Source organism: Petromyzon marinus, chromosome 22 (assembly GCF_048934315.1).
Source record: "Petromyzon marinus isolate PM22_M1 ecotype Great Lakes invasive population chromosome 22, UKy_Petmar_22M1.pri1.0, whole genome shotgun sequence".
Taxonomy (NCBI): Eukaryota; Metazoa; Chordata; class Hyperoartia; order Petromyzontiformes; family Petromyzontidae; genus Petromyzon; species Petromyzon marinus.
In genome coordinates, this window is record NC_133688.1 from 20554215 (window position 1) to 20571537 (window position 17323).

General features: G+C 53.7%; 1 protein-coding gene across 1 annotated transcript in view; it reads left to right on the forward strand.

Moving 5' to 3' along the window:
* The window catches only part of RGSL1 (regulator of G protein signaling like 1), a 25434-nt gene continuing 8111 nt past the window's right edge, over nt 1-17323 (forward strand). Inside the window, exons 1-12 of the mRNA XM_076068845.1 lie at nt 1-242; nt 2731-2804; nt 4184-4258; nt 5956-6085; nt 7164-7262; nt 7739-7909; nt 10151-10848; nt 11511-11789; nt 12461-12523; nt 12645-12870; nt 15101-15211; nt 16542-16659. Coding sequence (XP_075924960.1) covers nt 233-242; nt 2731-2804; nt 4184-4258; nt 5956-6085; nt 7164-7262; nt 7739-7909; nt 10151-10848; nt 11511-11789; nt 12461-12523; nt 12645-12870; nt 15101-15211; nt 16542-16659 — 2054 coding nt within the window. The 5' untranslated portion in view covers nt 1-232. The remainder of the gene's footprint in view (nt 243-2730; nt 2805-4183; nt 4259-5955; nt 6086-7163; nt 7263-7738; nt 7910-10150; nt 10849-11510; nt 11790-12460; nt 12524-12644; nt 12871-15100; nt 15212-16541; nt 16660-17323) is intronic.

Consider the following 17323-nt stretch of genomic DNA (forward strand, 5'->3'; position numbering starts at 1 on the left):
TAACACTCCCACCCCCAACTCTCCACACTGCTCTCTCTCACGCCTTGGCACTCAACTCCCACCGCCCTGCACCTTCTCTTCATGCTGTCGCAGTCATCGCCACTCGAACTCCTCCTCTCTGTCTTCTGACCCCCTTGAGAGGGGGCCGACCCCCTTACAGAGGGAGGGGGGGGGGGAGCCTCTGGGGTCCCTGTGCCTCTCGGCGTGGGGGTTCAGGTGCTATCGAGACGCGATGCAGGATGGTGAGTGTCCCTCTCTCTCCTCTCTTGTGCTATCTAGAGGCGATGCAGCATGGTGAGTGTCCCTCTCTCTCCTCTCTTGTGCTATCTAGAGGCGATGCAGCATGGTGAGTGTCCCTCTCTCTCCTCTCTTGTGCTATCTAGAGGCGATGCAGGATGGTGAGTGTCTCTCTCTCTCCTCTCTTGTGCTATCTAGACGCGATGCAGGATGGTGAGTGTCCCTGTCTTTCCTCTCTTGTGCTATCTAGATGCGAGGCAGGATGATGAGTGTCCCTCTCTCTCCTCTCTTGTGCTATCGAGACACGATGCAGGATGGTGAGTGTCCCTCTCTCTCCTCTCTTGTGCTATCTAGATGCGAGGCAGGATGGTGAGTGTCCCTCTCCTCTCTCCTCTCTTGTGCTATCTAGAGGCGATGCAGCATGGTGAGTGTCCCTCTCTCTCCTGTGTACGATTCAACTTCTGTCCGAGTCGAACGGATGCCGCTTGTTCCGCAGACCCCCGTTGCGATGCTTCTTCCCGTTCATACCAGCAGCGTGCGATGAGAAACGAAGTCGTTTGCCCACTGTTGGATGAAGATCTCGTGCACACGTCCCGTCGGTCGACGTGGGTCGTTTGACCATACTTCACCACGCTGGTCAGCGCCGGTTGGTGGAAAATTATGCTCAGGAATCGGTTTGAGGCGACATCGTCCGCACGCTGATGTCAGCCGCCGTCGTGGACTCGAACTGGGACGAGCCGAGTTGACGGGGCGGTGCGCGCTAACCACCGCGCCACCGCTCCACCCGGACCGATGTTCATCACCGTCATCAGCCACGGTCTATCCGCTGCTGGGGGAAGGCCTCGACAAGCTGTCGCCATCCACCCAGCGCCTGCGCACGTGATGGTTTTATGGCTCCCATCTCCTCAGGGGTCGTCCTCCAAGACACGCTTCATCCCGTGGTTACCAATCCCGTCACTACCCTTGACCATCGGCCATCATCGGCGATTGTTTAAACCGAGCGAGCCTACTTGCTGTGCCTCCCATTGACGAGACGACGCCGTCACGTAGTCTTTCAGATCGGCGAACAGAACAATTAACCCCGGTCTCCGGGGCTCCGTGTTCACCGCTGGCCAGGTTCGACGTGGCCGCTTCGCCAGCCGCAACGCACTTGGCGACCTGCGGCGCGTGGGGAAGGGTCCGAGGCACGGATTGAACCCAGGCGCGCTGGGGTGCGGGGCTGAGACGGTAGCTGGGGGTCGATATCGGAGCCGGACACTGACTGATGGTTGCTAGGCGACTCGAGCACGGATCAGTTGCTGCGGCACGGTTGGGTAACCGGTGATGCTGTAACACTTTTTTTATTTTCCCTTATTTAAAGCAATTTTTTTTAATTTTATTTTACCAGGTCAGGCCCACTGAGGTGTATAGCTCTCTTTCAGAAGCGTCCTGGCGATCACAAATGATAGCTCAACGAAGTGTATTACCATCATGTGGAAATGTATAGCAACAGCTGAACACTCATCGCGCGATGTTGATTCTACGGAGAGAGAAACACGCAAACACCAAATATACAGCAGCAGCAGTAGGCATCGTCAAGGTCGGGATCGAATCCACGACCTCCCGCGTACCAGGCGAGGGAGTTCACATCTCACAGCCACACACAAATATACAGCAGCAGCAGGCATCGTCATGGTCGGGGTCGAATCCACGACCTCCCGCGTACCAGGCGAGGGAGTTCACATCTCACAGCCACGCACAAATATACAGCAGCAGCAGCAGGCATCGTCAGGGTCGGGGTCGAACTCACGACCTCCCGCGTACCAGGCGAGGGAGTTCACATCTCACAGCCACGCACAAATATACAGCAGCAGCAGGCATCGTCAAGGTCGGGGTCGAATCCACAACCTCCCGCGTACCAGGCGAGGGAGTTCACATCTCTGACACCGCGACGCCCACGTGATGGTGTGGAGGGGCATCGACGCTTTAACGCAAAGAGCGAAATCCTCTTTGTACTATATTTAATCGAGGAGTTATGTTACCGAGCATCAGGAGGGTCCTGCTACATTGGCCCAATTCCCGTTCACTTTACAACGTTATCCATGTACAGATACCCCACGAAAATAATTAGGATAAATTACACCTCTCAGCAAGACCCGCATGGGTTCGATTCCCGACTTGGGGAGCTTTCTCTGTGGTGTTTATATGTTCCACCCCCTGTTCTGCAGCGGTTTTCTAGGGGCTCTCAGAATTGTTTTCCCCCGCAGCTAAACCCCCCCACACACACACAGTGGAACTGGCATTGAACCAAACATTCCAATGCTGAAAAACAAAACCTGAAAATTACTCAATTGGGATCACACAGCAGCAGCCAAATCGCCCCCTCCTGCTAGTATTCATCTTTGTTGGCTTCTCTTAGCCAGTGGTGGAAATTCCACATTGCGGTGACAAGTGCAAGTATATCCATAAGGTGTAGGAGCACAGTTAATGATTATTATTGTTTTGTGATTGCAGGACGCACATCCCTGGCCGCTCTGTTGGAAGATGAGATATTTGTGGAATTTTTCAACATATTTCTCAACCTCCCGGTGAGTCTGAGCCCACATTAAGACAACTGAACGTGTCTTCGTGCGGGGGGAGGTAGGAGGGGTCCATAATGGTCGTGTCAGGTATACCACGACCGGGGCCGCAACGCTGAGACCATGGCTTCGAATCCAGGTATCAGCCGCCCGTGATTAAAATCGTTCTCTCAAGTGCAGAGAGTTGATGGTTTCAGCCTCGTCACCAATGACTGCCTCCAACAACTAATCGCATCACAAGCTGTCTAGCTTCCAGCTATGAGGTTTCAAACGTTGTTATGCCATGCGGCACTGTTCTCACGAGATACGGTGACGCCACCGAATGCGGATACGAGGCAATTGAAGGGACCCCCCGAAGTAGTTCTGCAATGTCTACTTCCAGACGCCATTCTCAGACACGGGATATTTCATAGGCGTCCTGCGACGGGTACGGATGTTGTTCAGCCCAGAGCCGAGTTTGCAAACGTGCTCGATGACAATGCTGCATTAGTGCAGTCGGAGTCTGAGTGTGCAACTTTCATGCAACTGGGGAACGCCGCACGGAGCTGTTTATGAAACCTTTCGGCCGACTGGTCGCTGTGGGCTCGCGTGTGCGTGCTGCAACACGAACAGCGGCGGACTTTTGTTACAATTTAACCCACATTCGGTTAATGTTTGGTCGAATAATTATCCGAGGTCACCGAGTCTGCAGACGCAGGGGAGCTCGCCGCCGAACCAGTCTCCGTTTGGCCAGTCGTCGGTTGAAATTCCACGTTCCCTTGACGAGGCATCTGTCTCGTACGGGGATGAGTACTGGTGTCTCGAGGAGACGAATGTGATCGTCGATGCGTGCGACAGTGAGAACCTTGGCCCCCCGAGGGATGGTGACGGCGAGGCCTTCATCCAGCAGTAGATAGACCACGGCTTAAGATGACGATTAGTTGATCTTAAGAAAGGAAAGATATGAACTTGAAAGGGAAAGTGGTAAGCAAATCTGACAGTTATAGCAGGACAAACACCAAATACAAAGATCTCCCGTGTAGCCTTAACAGACTGTTGGGGCAAGTGCTGTTAGCGAGCGCCTATGAAGGAGGGAACGGCACACGAGGAGGTGGGTGGCCAGCACCTTGCCCGGCCACCTTTGTCTCCCCAGTGGCGATGTTTATACACTGCACCATGTACTAATTTGAGGCTGAGTAGACCTAGGGGAGGCGCAGGACCGGTTCAGATAATCGTCAAGACAGATACCACAGACAGACACACGGACAGACATGCAGTACATGACATCAGACAAATGTAGGGAAAGACAGACGGACAGCGACACAGGCAGGCAGACTGAATGATGACGAAGAGACAGAGTCCCAGTGGACTGCCCGCTCACACCTCTCTGTGCGTTCTCTGCAATGCAGGTGTTTGGGCAGAGGGCGTATTACCTGCCGGGAGAACGCACCTGGTTCTTCCAGCCCAAGCCGCCATCTCACCTGGTAACATACACATACACACTAAGACAGAGACAAAAGTCCCCCGTATAGACTGCTCAGATTATTGGGGCAAGTGCTGCGAGCGAAGTGCTATGAAGCCCGGCCGGCACACGAGGGGCGTGCCAGCACCATACATGCCCAGCCGCCTTTGTCTCCCCAGTTATGTTTTTACAGTACTTAGGTACTCATTTGAGTCTGAGCTGACCTAGGGGAGGCCCAGGACCAGATTCAGATATTCGTCACCGATGTTGGCCGTGAGCGGGAATCGAACTCGGCTCGCCGGGTTCGCAGCGTAGCGCGTTAACCGCTACGTTACCGCTCCCCACACACACACACGTACAGATACACAATCGCAGATACACAGACGAGCACGTAAAGTTTAACTCTCATTTGTCCAAGGGCGGATTCTCCGGCTTGTGGCTGACCCGTGCTTGCGAAAAATATAAATATTCTTGGGTCTTTTGGTTAAGTCACGTAGATAGGTTCAAAGAAAATTAAAAAAAATAATTTTTAAAACGACGACGTTTCTAACGCAACACGAGCGATCTCCTGATGACGACCGCTTGTGTTGCGATCGAAACGTGGAAGCTTTTTGTTACTTTTTTTATTTTTCTTTGAACCTATCTACGCGACTTTACCGAAAGACCCAAGAATATGAATTCCTGCAGTCGCGAAAGCTTTAAGTCAAGATATAAATATAAAATATAACTCTTTTTCTGTGTGTTACCCCACACACCGACTGCATGAGAATCTGGTCCTGGGCCTCCCCTAGGTCAGCTCCTCACTCGTCCAGGGCTCGTGACCGCAAAGACGTCGGAAAGTCATCGGATTACTTCAATGAATGACAAACCACACCGCTTCTTCACCCCCATTCCACCACGTCGAGAAACCCTCCGTGTGTTCTTATCGACACTTGAACTTCAGCCAGCTGTGCCCGAACGCCAACCCCTGCACGATATCGCAGCGACCTTTAAATCGCCGCCGGTCGTGTCTCCCGCGATTCTCTCTCTCTGTCCTGGTCTTCCACGTCCCCAAGGTTCTTCTCAAGCTGTTGTAGTTCGTTGCCTGCTGCCGTGCAACGTGACTCTCTGTTCCAACGTGCGCGTCTAACCCGTCGTCGTCCGTCACGCAATTTATGTTTTTATTCCAGACGCCCTGGAAAGTAAGACGCACCCCAAACTCGTGCCCGGTGTCAATACAATTGGCTACGAGCAACTCTAAAAAATGCTCTTAAATATAGGGCGAAGGAAGGTGGGGAGAATGCATCTTATGATCCGGAGAAAACGGTTGCTTCTAAATTGTGGCACCACGGTGTCTATGAGATGTTAACTCTCTCGCCTTGTATACAGGAGGTCGTGGGTTCGATCCCGACCCTGACGCCTGCTGCTGTATATTTGGAGTTTGCGTGTCTCTCTCTCCCCGTGGCCTCGTGGATTTTTCTCCGGGTCCAGTTTTCCCCATCACGTGTAGAATTAACATCACGCCTTTAGAGTATTCGGCTGCTATAATTTTCCACGTGACGATGAGCCACTTGGTTGAGCTATCCTTTGGCGATCGGCAGGTCGCTTCTGAAAAAGATCTACATTGTAGCTCAGTGGGCCTTACCTAGTAAAATAAAAAATAAAATCAACTGTAAAAAAAAATTAGTAAAAAATCGATCCTGTCGGGATAACTTCCGCGGATTTCTACCGCGACTCCAGGAGCTGAGCGCCGCCGGGCTGCAGCGGTGGCTGCAGCGAGAGCGGCTCCCCCTGTTCGTGCGCACAGAGCTCAGCGTGGAGATGGCGCTGTGCAAGGAGATGCTGGCGGCTCCGCTCGCGTACACCACCGGTGGGCGGGGGAGCCACGGGGGACTGGTTCGCATCAGGGCTCGGGCTAGCTTGTGTGCGCGCGTGCGTGTCTGTGCGTGTCTATGCGTGCGTGGGTGAGTGGAGTGGAGTGGTAGGTAGCGCTTGCCCTCAACAGTCTGCTCAAGACGAAACGGAGGGTCTGTTTTTTCATCATTTTGATACTGGCAAAAAGGTCCCATAGATATAACTGCTCAACCCGAGCTACAAATGATCTGATACGTGCATTGTCTTTGTACTGTTCGCCGTTTGACGTTCTCTGATCTAACACTGGTGAAACAAGGCCATAAAGAAAGCTGTCTCTGGTGTAAGCCAATCAGTTTCAAAGACAATGTGTATATTAAAATTATCAGAGCATGTTTGTTTGCACGTTTTGCCACAAGTACGTACGGTTAATGCAGACTTGATGCCTTGTAAAATATATCTATTTGAGCATATTAACATCTGCTTTATTGCCAGAAATGGTAAAATCTATTATATATTTTGATCAATTAGAATTGGAATCTTACATAATAGAGGTTTTTGGGTTAAATTGCGTAAATATTTAAATGTGTCGTTAAAACCCGCCACCACCTGACACAGCCAAATAGTAAGGGTTGTCACGTAAACAGAACGTGGCCAATTCGTCACTAGTACAGCACATCGGTATGTTGGAGAGCCAAGCCACAACATTTACAAACTGAGTAATTCTAATCTGTACGCATAAACGTAGCAATATATATGCATACATACATTTGTGTGTGTAAGTGTATGCGTTTCTGTTTGTACTGCGCTACAAACCCAGTGACCCAAGTCCGAATCGTGCTCACGACCGACAAAAGTGGTGACTATTCGAACCCGTCCTGGGCCTCCCCTACGTTGACTCAACCTCACACGAGTACCTCGTGCGCTGTGTGTGTAAAACATCAGCACTGTGGAGACAAAGGCGGTCGGTCGTGGTGCTGGCCACCCACCCCCTCCCGTGGCGTGCCTACCTTCGTAGTTGCTACTCGTGAACAGCACTCGCCCCAACAGTTTGTTAAAGCTACACGGGGGATCTTTGTCTTTGTCTGTCCCCATAGACCCCACAGAGGTGAAGGCCGAACGCAGTCGCCTCCGCTCGTGCGTGGGCAGTCCGCGGGGCATGGCTCACCTGCGGGCTCACCTGAAACACACGCAGGGTAAAGAGATCCTCCCTCCTCACCTTCACGCTCACCTCCACGCTCACCTCCACCCTTGACCTCACAGCCTCAACTCCACCCTCACCTCTACCCTCACCACTGTTCTCACCTGCACTTTCACTTCCACGCTCACCTCCACCACCACCTTCACCTCCAACAGTACCTCCACCCTCACCTGCACCCATCTGGGACCCTGACTACAGCCTTCTCCAGCTCATGATGATGATGACGACGACGACGATGATCAGGGATACATTTTACATGGGATGTTGTATCCGTCCCGCCTATCCCCGACGCCCTGGACCCGACCATCCTGACGGGCAGGGCGTCGACGAACCTTCTGGAATTCAGCCCTGGACAACTCCAGCCGAAATAAAACATGCGTTGAAGACCTGAGACCCTGCATTGAGGACGTGTCAAACCTTCCACCAGTCTCCTCCAGCGCTGACCCCGAGCTCCCCCCACCGCGTGTGCAGGAGGAGAGATGCTGGAGTTCTGGGCGGCGGTGGAGAGGCTGTGCCGGGCGGAGGAGGCCGAGGGTGTGCGGGGTCCCCGCTACCACGGCCTGCTGAGGACCCTGGCAGCGCGCCAACTCCGGGAGCCGTCGTCCGTGCTGCGGAGCTGCGTGCCGGCGCCCAGCGGCACAGGTAGGGGTGGACTCGCTCGCTCACTCACTCGCTCGCTCACTCACTCGCTCGCTCGCGCGCCGGCACTAGCGGGAGATGTAGCAGCCAGAGGCCAGGCACCATCGCTCTGGGCCCTATCCTACTGCGACTCTTAGGGGCCGTCCATAAATGACGTCACGCACCTGGGGGGGGGGGGGGGTCAGATATTTGTGACGATGTGTAACGAGGGGGGGGGGGGTGAGAAATGTGACGTCACATCAACATGCGCAACTTTAAATAAATATAGACAACACGTTCTACTTAATTAAATATACTTTTTAATAAATGTTTTCTCCGACAACACCAGAGTGCAGCGCCACATTAAATACGCACTACAATGACAATAGTTTAAAGCGATTTGAAGCATGTTTTATTTTCAAAATGTAAATATCGTTGGGGGGGGGGGGAGAGCTTTGTGACGTCATATTTGAGGGGGGTCTGACTTTTTGTGACGCCGTGTGACGAGGGGGGTGGTCAAAATCGTCCAAAATCGCGTGACGTCATTTATGGGCGACCCCTTAATCCTCGCAGTAGTGGTATTAAGAGTAGCCCTCGCAGGTGCAGAAGCTCGGAGCAGTCGTGCTAGCCAGAGGTCCACAGGCAGAGTTCTAGCCCCAGCGCCATAGCTAGAGAAGTCGTACTAACAGTAGCCCTAGCACGAGCAGCTAGCTATTCCTGTAGTCCCAGCCAGGGTGGGATTTGTCGCTCGCTCGATATTTTCCCCAACGCCACTCGGCCAACTTAGAAACGGGATTGTCAGCATAAGGCACTACCACTGGAGTATAACGTACGCCGGTCTGTAACAATCCCAAATCATTGCAGCCTATATTCCTATAGCAGTAGCTGTAGTAGTTGTACTTTAGCCATAGGCTTAGCGGTGACGCTAACCCCAACGCTATCGGTAATGAGCATGGACTGAAGACGTCGCTCCAGCAGTAGCTCCAGCACTAGCTCCAGCACTAGCTCCAGCACTAGTTCCAGAGGTAGCTCCAGCGGTAGCTCCAGCAGTAGCTCCAGCACTATCTCCAGCACTAGCTCCAGCACTAGTTCCAGTGGTAGCTCCAGCGGTAGCTCTAGTGGTAGCTCTAGCACTAGCAGTAGCTCCAGCAGTAGCTCCAGCAGTAGCTCCAGCACTAGCTCCAGCACTAGCTCCAGCAGTAGCTCCAGCACTAGTTCCAGCTCCAGCACTAGCTCTAGCACTTGCTCCAGCACTAGCTCCAGCAGTAGCTCCAGCACTAGCTCCAGCACTAGTTCCAGCACTAGCTCCAGCACTAGTTCCAGCTCCAGCACTAGCTCTAGCACTTGCTCCAGCACTAGCTCCAGCAGTAGCTCCAGCACTAGCTCCAGCAGTAGCTCCAGCAGTAGCTCCAGGACTAGCTCCAGCAGTAGCTCCAGCACTAGCTCCAGCAGTAGCTCCAGGACTAGCTCCAGCAGTAGCTCCAGGACTAGCTCCAGCAGTAGCTCCAGCACTAGCTCAAGGACTAGCTCCAGCAGTAGCTCCAGCAGTAGCTCCAGCGGTAGCTCCAGCAGTAGCTCCAGCACTAGCTCCAGCAGTAGCTCCAGCAGTAGCTCCAGCGGTAGCTCCAGCGGTAGCTCCAGCAGTAGCTCCAGCGGTAACTCCAGCAGTAGCTCCAACACTAGCTCTAGCAGTAGCTCCAGCAGTAGCTCTAGCAATAGCTCCAGCACAAGCTCCAGCACTAGCTCCAGGACTAGCTCCAGCACTATCTCCAACTGTAGCTCCAGCACTAGCTCCAGCACTAGCTCCAGGACTAGCTCCAACAGTAGCTCCAGCACTAGCTCCAGCACTAGCTCCAGCAGTAGCTACAGGACTAGCTCCAGCAGTAGCTCCAGCAGTAGCTCTAGCAATAGCTCCAGCACAAGCTCCAGCACTAGCTCCAGGACTAGCTCCAGCAGTAGCTCCAGCAGTAGCTCCAGTACTAGCTCCAGCAGTAGCTCCAGGACTAGCTCCAGCAGTAGCTCCAGCAGTAGCTCTAGCAATAGCTCCAGCACAAGCTCCAGCACTAGCTCCAGGACTAGCTCCAGCAGTAGCTACAGCAGTAGCTCCAGCAGTAGCTCCAGTACTAGCTCCAGCGGTAGCCATAGTCCTGTGCGTAGCGGTGGCCCTCAACCCCCCAGCAGCAGCAGCTGCAGCAGCAGTCCGAGCCCTCCCCTCGACAGCGGAGAGCGTCGCCGACTCCGCGTGGCGCTGCGTTTCCTCGACAGCGCCGCGCGACCGCGCCCGGCTGCTGCGGGCGGCGCAGGGCGAGGCGCTGGCGCAGCTGCGTGGCTACTGGGTCCCGCGGCTGCTCGGCCACGAGCGGTGGCGACGCGAGTGGCGCGCGAGCCTTGCTCCCGGCTCGGTCGACGGCGACGGTGGCGATGACGCGGCGTGTCCTGGAAGCCGGGGTCACGACGAGCGCGGGTCGACCTCGACGGCAGCAGATCGGCCTCCGTCGTCGCGCGTTCACCGCCACCACGACCACCACCGCGACCGCCACCACGGCCACCACTACCATCACCAAAGCTGCAAGGACCTCGGCAACCACCGTGCCCACGACTACGACCGCCCAGACTCACCGAAGGGACTGCGCGACAGCGGTTGTTGCTTTTGTTGGGGCGAGGCGAGGAGGACGTCTGACGCAGCAAGGGGGTCCAAGCGGCACGGATCAAACCCCTGGAGGACGGGAGGACCCCGCCGATGGCCGGACCCCTCTCCAGCGGCCAGAGGGATAGGACAGGGGATCCTACGTCCTGAGATGGGGGGCTGGCCCCCCGAAACGGGAGCCCTGCGATCCGCCCTGGCCTGCGACCACTTTGCAGGGGGTCCCCTCCTGGCGTTTCTGGAGGCGCGGGGCCACGGAGAGCCCCCGCGACTTCTCTTCTGGCAGGAGGTGGAGGGGTTCGCGCGCCTTGCCACGCGTGTACGTGTCCAGCCGTCGCGTCTCTCTGTCCTGTCTGTGTGAAGATAAATAACGCGTTCAGAAATGCGGCATTGCCCAATGTTGGTAACGTATTAACAATCCGCGCCTCCGACGAGCACGGTTGGCTACGCACGGTGCAAAAGAGGGCTCCACATACGGCGCCTATAATTATAGCCAAGTGGATTTGCGCAGTATATTTTTGGTATCAGAATCGGAATCTTGATTTAGACTGGAGGAATCCGATGAGCGACAAAGGTCTTACAGCTGTCCAGGAGTTTGTCCTGCCTGGTTACTAAAGGCGGATCACCGTGCCAACGCAGGACCTCGCTTACCAAATTAACATAATCAATTCAATAAAAAAATAAAAAAATAAACAGTCCGATAACAGAAAATAAAAACAGGTAGTGCCTGCCCACAAGCATTTCGACACATTTTCCCTCTCTCTCTCGCTCTCTTATCTCGTATGTTATTTGAATAGCAAGCGACAGCCGTGATCGCCGTGTGTCCAGTCTGGCCATGCGTTCGATGGCACCGGGAGTTGCTTGGCACGCAGCGTCTGTACCTCCCGCGTGATCGTGCACTGGGCAGTGGTCATTTGTCGTGACAAGCACACCGCACTCTGACCTGCTCTGAGCTCGCGTCGCCGTTAATCCGACACGCAGGATCCTGGCAAGGACCCCTCCCTTCACGAGCTGCTCTCGCAGGCCGCCGAGCGTGTCTGGAGGTCGGGGCTCGCGTGCGGGGTCACCCTGACCCGGGGTCAGGTCGGGGTCGCGTCGCCGCCGCCACCCGCCGCTTCGCCCCGCACGCTTGGTCCGGCCCTGGCGGGAGAGCCGTCCGTCGTGCCTCTACCCCAACGTCTCCTCTCCTCGCTCCTCGGAGCGACGCCAGGGGCGGCCGTGTCGCTCCGACTCGCGGAGGCGCAGAGACGCGTGGGTCAGGTGACCCTGGGGGTCGGGTGGTGGACGGATGTGGGGTCAACTCTAGTTGCAATCGCAGAAGCGGCATTGTCGGCTGAAATTACAATCACGTCACTCTTGCAATTCAGTATCAATTACACCGTCACGATTGTAATTGGACCCCCGGTGAATGTATGGATGTATGTTGAACTTTGTTCGCACCGTACGTAGCCAACCGTGCTAATCGGAGGTGCTGTGGAAGCACAACAAACTAAACACAAAAATCAGTTCTAAAGAACTTAGTTTTCAATCTAGATTATTTGAAAGTGAATAGCTCCAGTGACTTGAAAGCGTGCGATGCGGCGACCGTCTTGATTGACGGCTAGACAACAGCCGCTGCGAGGATGGCCACAGTTCGCGTGATGGTTCATGCTCCTTGACGAGATCGGCAACATATTGTGGTTCATTTGTGGCAAGCACTTTGTGTGTCATGAATGCATTTAGTAAGGAGCTCTAAAAAGACCACGGGAGGAGGTGGCCAGGTTACTCAGGGGTCAGAGTGCTGAGCTGCCACCACTGAGCCCATGGGTTAGACTCCAGGTCTCAGCCACCCGTGAGTAACCCAGGCTCTTTCTAGGCCACCTAGCTTGATGACAACTGGTCTCCTGGCGTTTTCGGTGCGTGCGATGACGTGTCAATTTGAACGTTTTCAGGAGCTCGGGCCAGCGTTGGCCGAATTTGTGGACAGAGACATCGCGCTGTTTGTGAAGACAGCGGTGAGACGAGCATTGCTTCACCGGACAGCTACGTCATCACAAAGTGGATGATCCCTGCGAGAAGCCCAGATAGGTGGCCACCCGACTTATGCGGCTTGGTCCGTGCTGCTTTGTTCCTCAGGCAAAGGTCAAGTGTGACCCCTGTACCCCAAGAGAGGTCACGGAGGCGGCTGACCCCAGCCCGGAGGACGAGTGGCAGCGGCGTGCGTCGGAGGCCGAGGGCCTCGCCTGGATCTTCTCGGGCCCGGTGAGCGAGGAGCCCGAAGTGGGCAGCTGGGAGGGAGACCCCTGGCACCGGACGGGGAGAGCGGAGGGGGCAGCTGAACTCCCAAGAGAAGGGGATGACGGTAAAGGGTCACCACCATCAGGGGAGTCACTCCGGTTAATTCAATTATTTCTTTAAAATCCACTCTTTTCCTATTTTCTTTCCCCTACTCTTGGGTTATTTCGGTAAAGTCACGTAGGTATAAAGTGAAATAAATCACGACGTTTCGATCGCAACACAAGCGGTTGTCCTCAGGCGGAAAAAATATAATCCAGCAGTGGAAGTGCTGAACCAGCGAGAGAAGCACTTCAGTTGTGTTAATGGGGGAGATTAGGAAGAGAGGGATTAGGGAGGGAGAATAGCATGAATGAGCTTCCGTCGCCGCATAAGAGTCTCATGCCCGCATATGCGCACAACAGTAGTGTTAATGAGAGATTAGCACCATGAGAGTGCAATCCAAAGGACATGTGAGCATGAGAGTGTAATCCAAAGGACATGTGAGCATGAGAGTGCAATCCAAAGGACATGTGAGCATGAGAGTGTAATCCAAAGGACATGTGAGCATGAGAGTGCAATCCAAAGGGCATTTGAGCATGAGAGTGCAATCCAAAGGGCATGTGAGCATGAGAGTGCAACCTAAAGGACATGTGAGCATGAGAGTGCAATCTAAAGGGCATGTGAGCATGAGAGTGCAATCTAAAGGGCATGTGAGAGATCGAAGAGAGAGGCATAGAGAGAGAGAGACAGAGTCGGAAATAACAGCTGACATTGGCAGGTAGGATGGAAACATCACAGTCAGTTAAGACTTTACCTGGTTAATAACGTCCTTCCAATGATTGCTCAGTTTGTACCCATCTTCTCGGTTGAAGTTGTGTCTGTGTTTATATATCTGGATGGCTTCATGAACAAATCTCTGAAGGTAGCCGGTAGGTTTGCAGAGTACCTCCGTCTTGGAAAAATCTATTTCATGTGAGCCCACAGCGTTAAAACAATGATCAGCAACGGCAGAGGTATTGGTCCTACCGTGTTTCAGATCTGCCTTGTGTTCACGAACGCGGTCCGAGACATGTCGTTTCGTTTCCCCAATGTAACTGCTGCCACAACCACAATTCCGTTTGTAGACACCAGCGTATTGCATGTCAGGATTCACATCCTTTACAGATGGGATTAAATCACGGATTTTGTGGACTGTGTTGAAACGAACCTGGATCTTGTGTTTGTTTAAGATTTTGAAAATCTTTTTGGTAACCCCTGCTATGTATGGTAAAGTGATGGTTTTGGATGGAGGCAGCTTTGCGGATTGTACGGTCCGAGTATCCGTTCATCCTGAGGGCTTGGTGTACGTGCTCCAACTCCCTAGCTAGGTGGTGTGGAATGTTGAGACGGACACACGCATCAAGGATTCCCAACACGTGCGCGCGTTTGTCCTCGGAGGTATTTATTGGTGGCAATGACGAATGACGATGGCGGGCGCTCCAAGCGGCACAACGAGACGACGTCGCACGGCGCACGTGGCGCGTTGTGACGTCGCGCGATGACGTCATCGCTCTAGCCGGCTGAGAGATAATTCGTGGGGCACTGCCTGGTTTTCATTGCCTCATTTTGGGGTAACCACTTCATCAATTTTGGCCACTTTTCTACATTGTAAGTCCCCAATAGGAACACAACTCGATACTAAAATGTTGCTTAAAATACTGGATTGTGTTGACGAGCGTTACCGTATCTCCCAAGCCCCCTGCCCCTTGCAGGCCAGAGCGAATGCATTGATGCTTTCAACCTTACATTGCAAAATGTTTAAAAGACGAATACAACCCGTTTGGAACTCTGCAAACGACAGTGCGTCACGCTGTGTCGGTAAACAGCCGCAGAAGAAGGAGCCACAGCACTAATTCTGAGATCGGTTCAAAACAGACCTCTTTATTCACACTCGAGGCACACCATTTAACCATAATAATCATGTTATCAACTTTTAACACGCCACCGAGGCACAGTATTTGCTCACTCAGAGGCACGAGGAGGAACTACAGACAAGCGGGAAGGCGGCTGCACGATAAGCCGGCACCAACAATCGCCCAAACGCTGCGATCCTCTGTATATTAAGGTGTCATCAGCCAAATATAATGCCCCTGCAAAGAACATTAGTCGTACATTAATTGGACAAAATCGGACGAAATAGTTTTACTGCTCAGAACTGAATTATGTGAAAGGTCAGCATGACCCCCATAACGTGTGGGCTCCATTAGGAGGTTCTTTGTCCGGGATGAGAAACCCACCGCTGCAGTTATCCCCTCTTCCCTCCGCGGCGAGCGCAGGAGGATGGCCGTGGTCTTTCGAGGAGACTGTGAGGAGGTGTCCCAGCCTCGCCGTGCGCATGCTGAGCGACAACTTCCAACTGCGCTACAGCAAGTGGACCGCCACAGAAGGTACAGCGAGACGCGTCCGAGACGCCCAGAACACTCCAGCGGGCCGCCCTTACGGGGCGCCGCGGGGTACCGAAATGTTGACTACCTCGCCTGGTATAGAGCAGGTCGTGGGCACTGACATCCTGCTGTATATTTAGAGTTTGCGTGTTCTCGATCACCGTGGTCGCGTGGGTTTTTCTCCGGGTCCTCGGGTAATTCCCTCCACATTTAGAATCAACGTCACGCGTTTAGAGTGTTTGGCTGCTGTAGATTTCCACACGATGATAAGCCACTTCCTTGAGCTGTCATTTGTTGTCAGGTCGCTTCTGAAAAAAATCTATACATCTCCGTGGGCCTTATCCAGTAAAACTAATAATAAATGCTTAAAATTGTTTAGTTTAAAACTACAAGGGGTATTTTTTTGTTACTGGCAAAGGAGGTCTCATAATGTAAATGCTCACTCCGAGCCCTCAATACTCTGATAGTGCGCTGTTTTTGAGTTGTACACCTTTTGGCGCCTTCTGGTCCAACACCAATGGAGACTAGGCTCTAAGAAAAGCCGTCTCGGGTGTGGACCAATCAAATTCAAGGACAGTGCATATTATTATCAGAGTTGTCTTTTATGTTTGCATTTTGTCTGCTTGTGTTGTGGTTATTGCAAACATGATGCCTTGAATAAAGGTGTCTGTTTTTGTGCCAGTTAAAAGGGTAAAACCTATTCCTATACAAGGGCTATGTTAAGAGATCTGAGCTTCTCGAACAATCCAGCCGGGATAAACCTGGGATGGACCGCATTCAGGCCAACCAGAATGATCGAGGCCAGCACAGATGCTCGTATATAGATGGTCTTTCACAAGCTCCCTCCAAGCGGTGTTGTAACACATACACACAAAGATAAAGACACCCGGTGTAGGCTGTTGGGGCAAGTGCTCTTAGCAATAACTTATAAAGGCCGACAAAGTGTGCAAGGTGGTGTGGATTGCACCACGCCCAGCCACCTTTATCTCTCACGGGCTGATGCTTAAACATCGCACAAGTTACCCATGTAAGGATGAGTCGACCTAGAGGAGTCCCAGGACCAATTCATATATTCGCCACTTTTATTGGCCACGAGCGGTAATGAAACTCGGGTCGCCGGGCTCAGCAGAAATGAATGTTGAACTTATTTTGCACCGTACGTTGCCAACCGTGCACTAACCGCTGCGCTACCGCTCCCCGACAATACTCACGCACAACACGCACGCACTCACACACAACACGCACACACCCACGCACAACACGCACGCACCCACGCACAACACGCACGCACCCACGCACAACACGCACGCACCCACGCACAACACGCACGCAGAAGACGCGAGCGGGACCGCTTCAGCGTCGCCATCCCGGATGCAGTTGGCCCGGAGGCTGCTGCCGCGTGTGCTGCAGTATAGAGGCCGGATCCTGCGCAGGCCCCTGGTGCCACCTCAGTGAGGCGCCCACCCACACGGCGCACTCCCTGCCATGGACACGGCGCACTCACTGCCACCCACACGGCACACTCCCTGCCACCCACACGGCGCACTCACTGCCACCCACACGGCACACTCCCTGCCACCCACACGGCGCACTCCTTGCCACCCACACGGCGCACTCCCTGCCACCCACACGGCGCACTCCCTGCCACCCACACGGCGCACTCCCTGCCACCCACACGGCGCACTCCCTGCCACCCACACGGCACACTCCCTGCCACCCACACGGCACACTCCCTGCCATCCACACGGCACACGTGCGACCAACCAACACGGCGCGTGGTTTTTCACGACCAACACGGTACAGCCATCGTCACCGATATGTGGGGTACGACTGCATTTAACGTCGACAACGACCTTGGGGCTGTGTGCCTCAGAGGTCAGAGCGCTGAGATTCTGGGTTCAAATCCAGGTGTCAGCCACCTGCGATCAAATCGTAGTGAGTTGATGATCTAAGCCCGGTCGCCAATGGCTTGACGACAAAAAAAATTAACCCTGTCATACTCAATGTGGTTCTGTACTCAATCCGGCCAGATTCCAGCTGTGATCATTAACAACATCGCTCAGACCGTCATGCGACGAGCATTACATTCAGCGCCAGAGTAAGTCGAATTAAAAC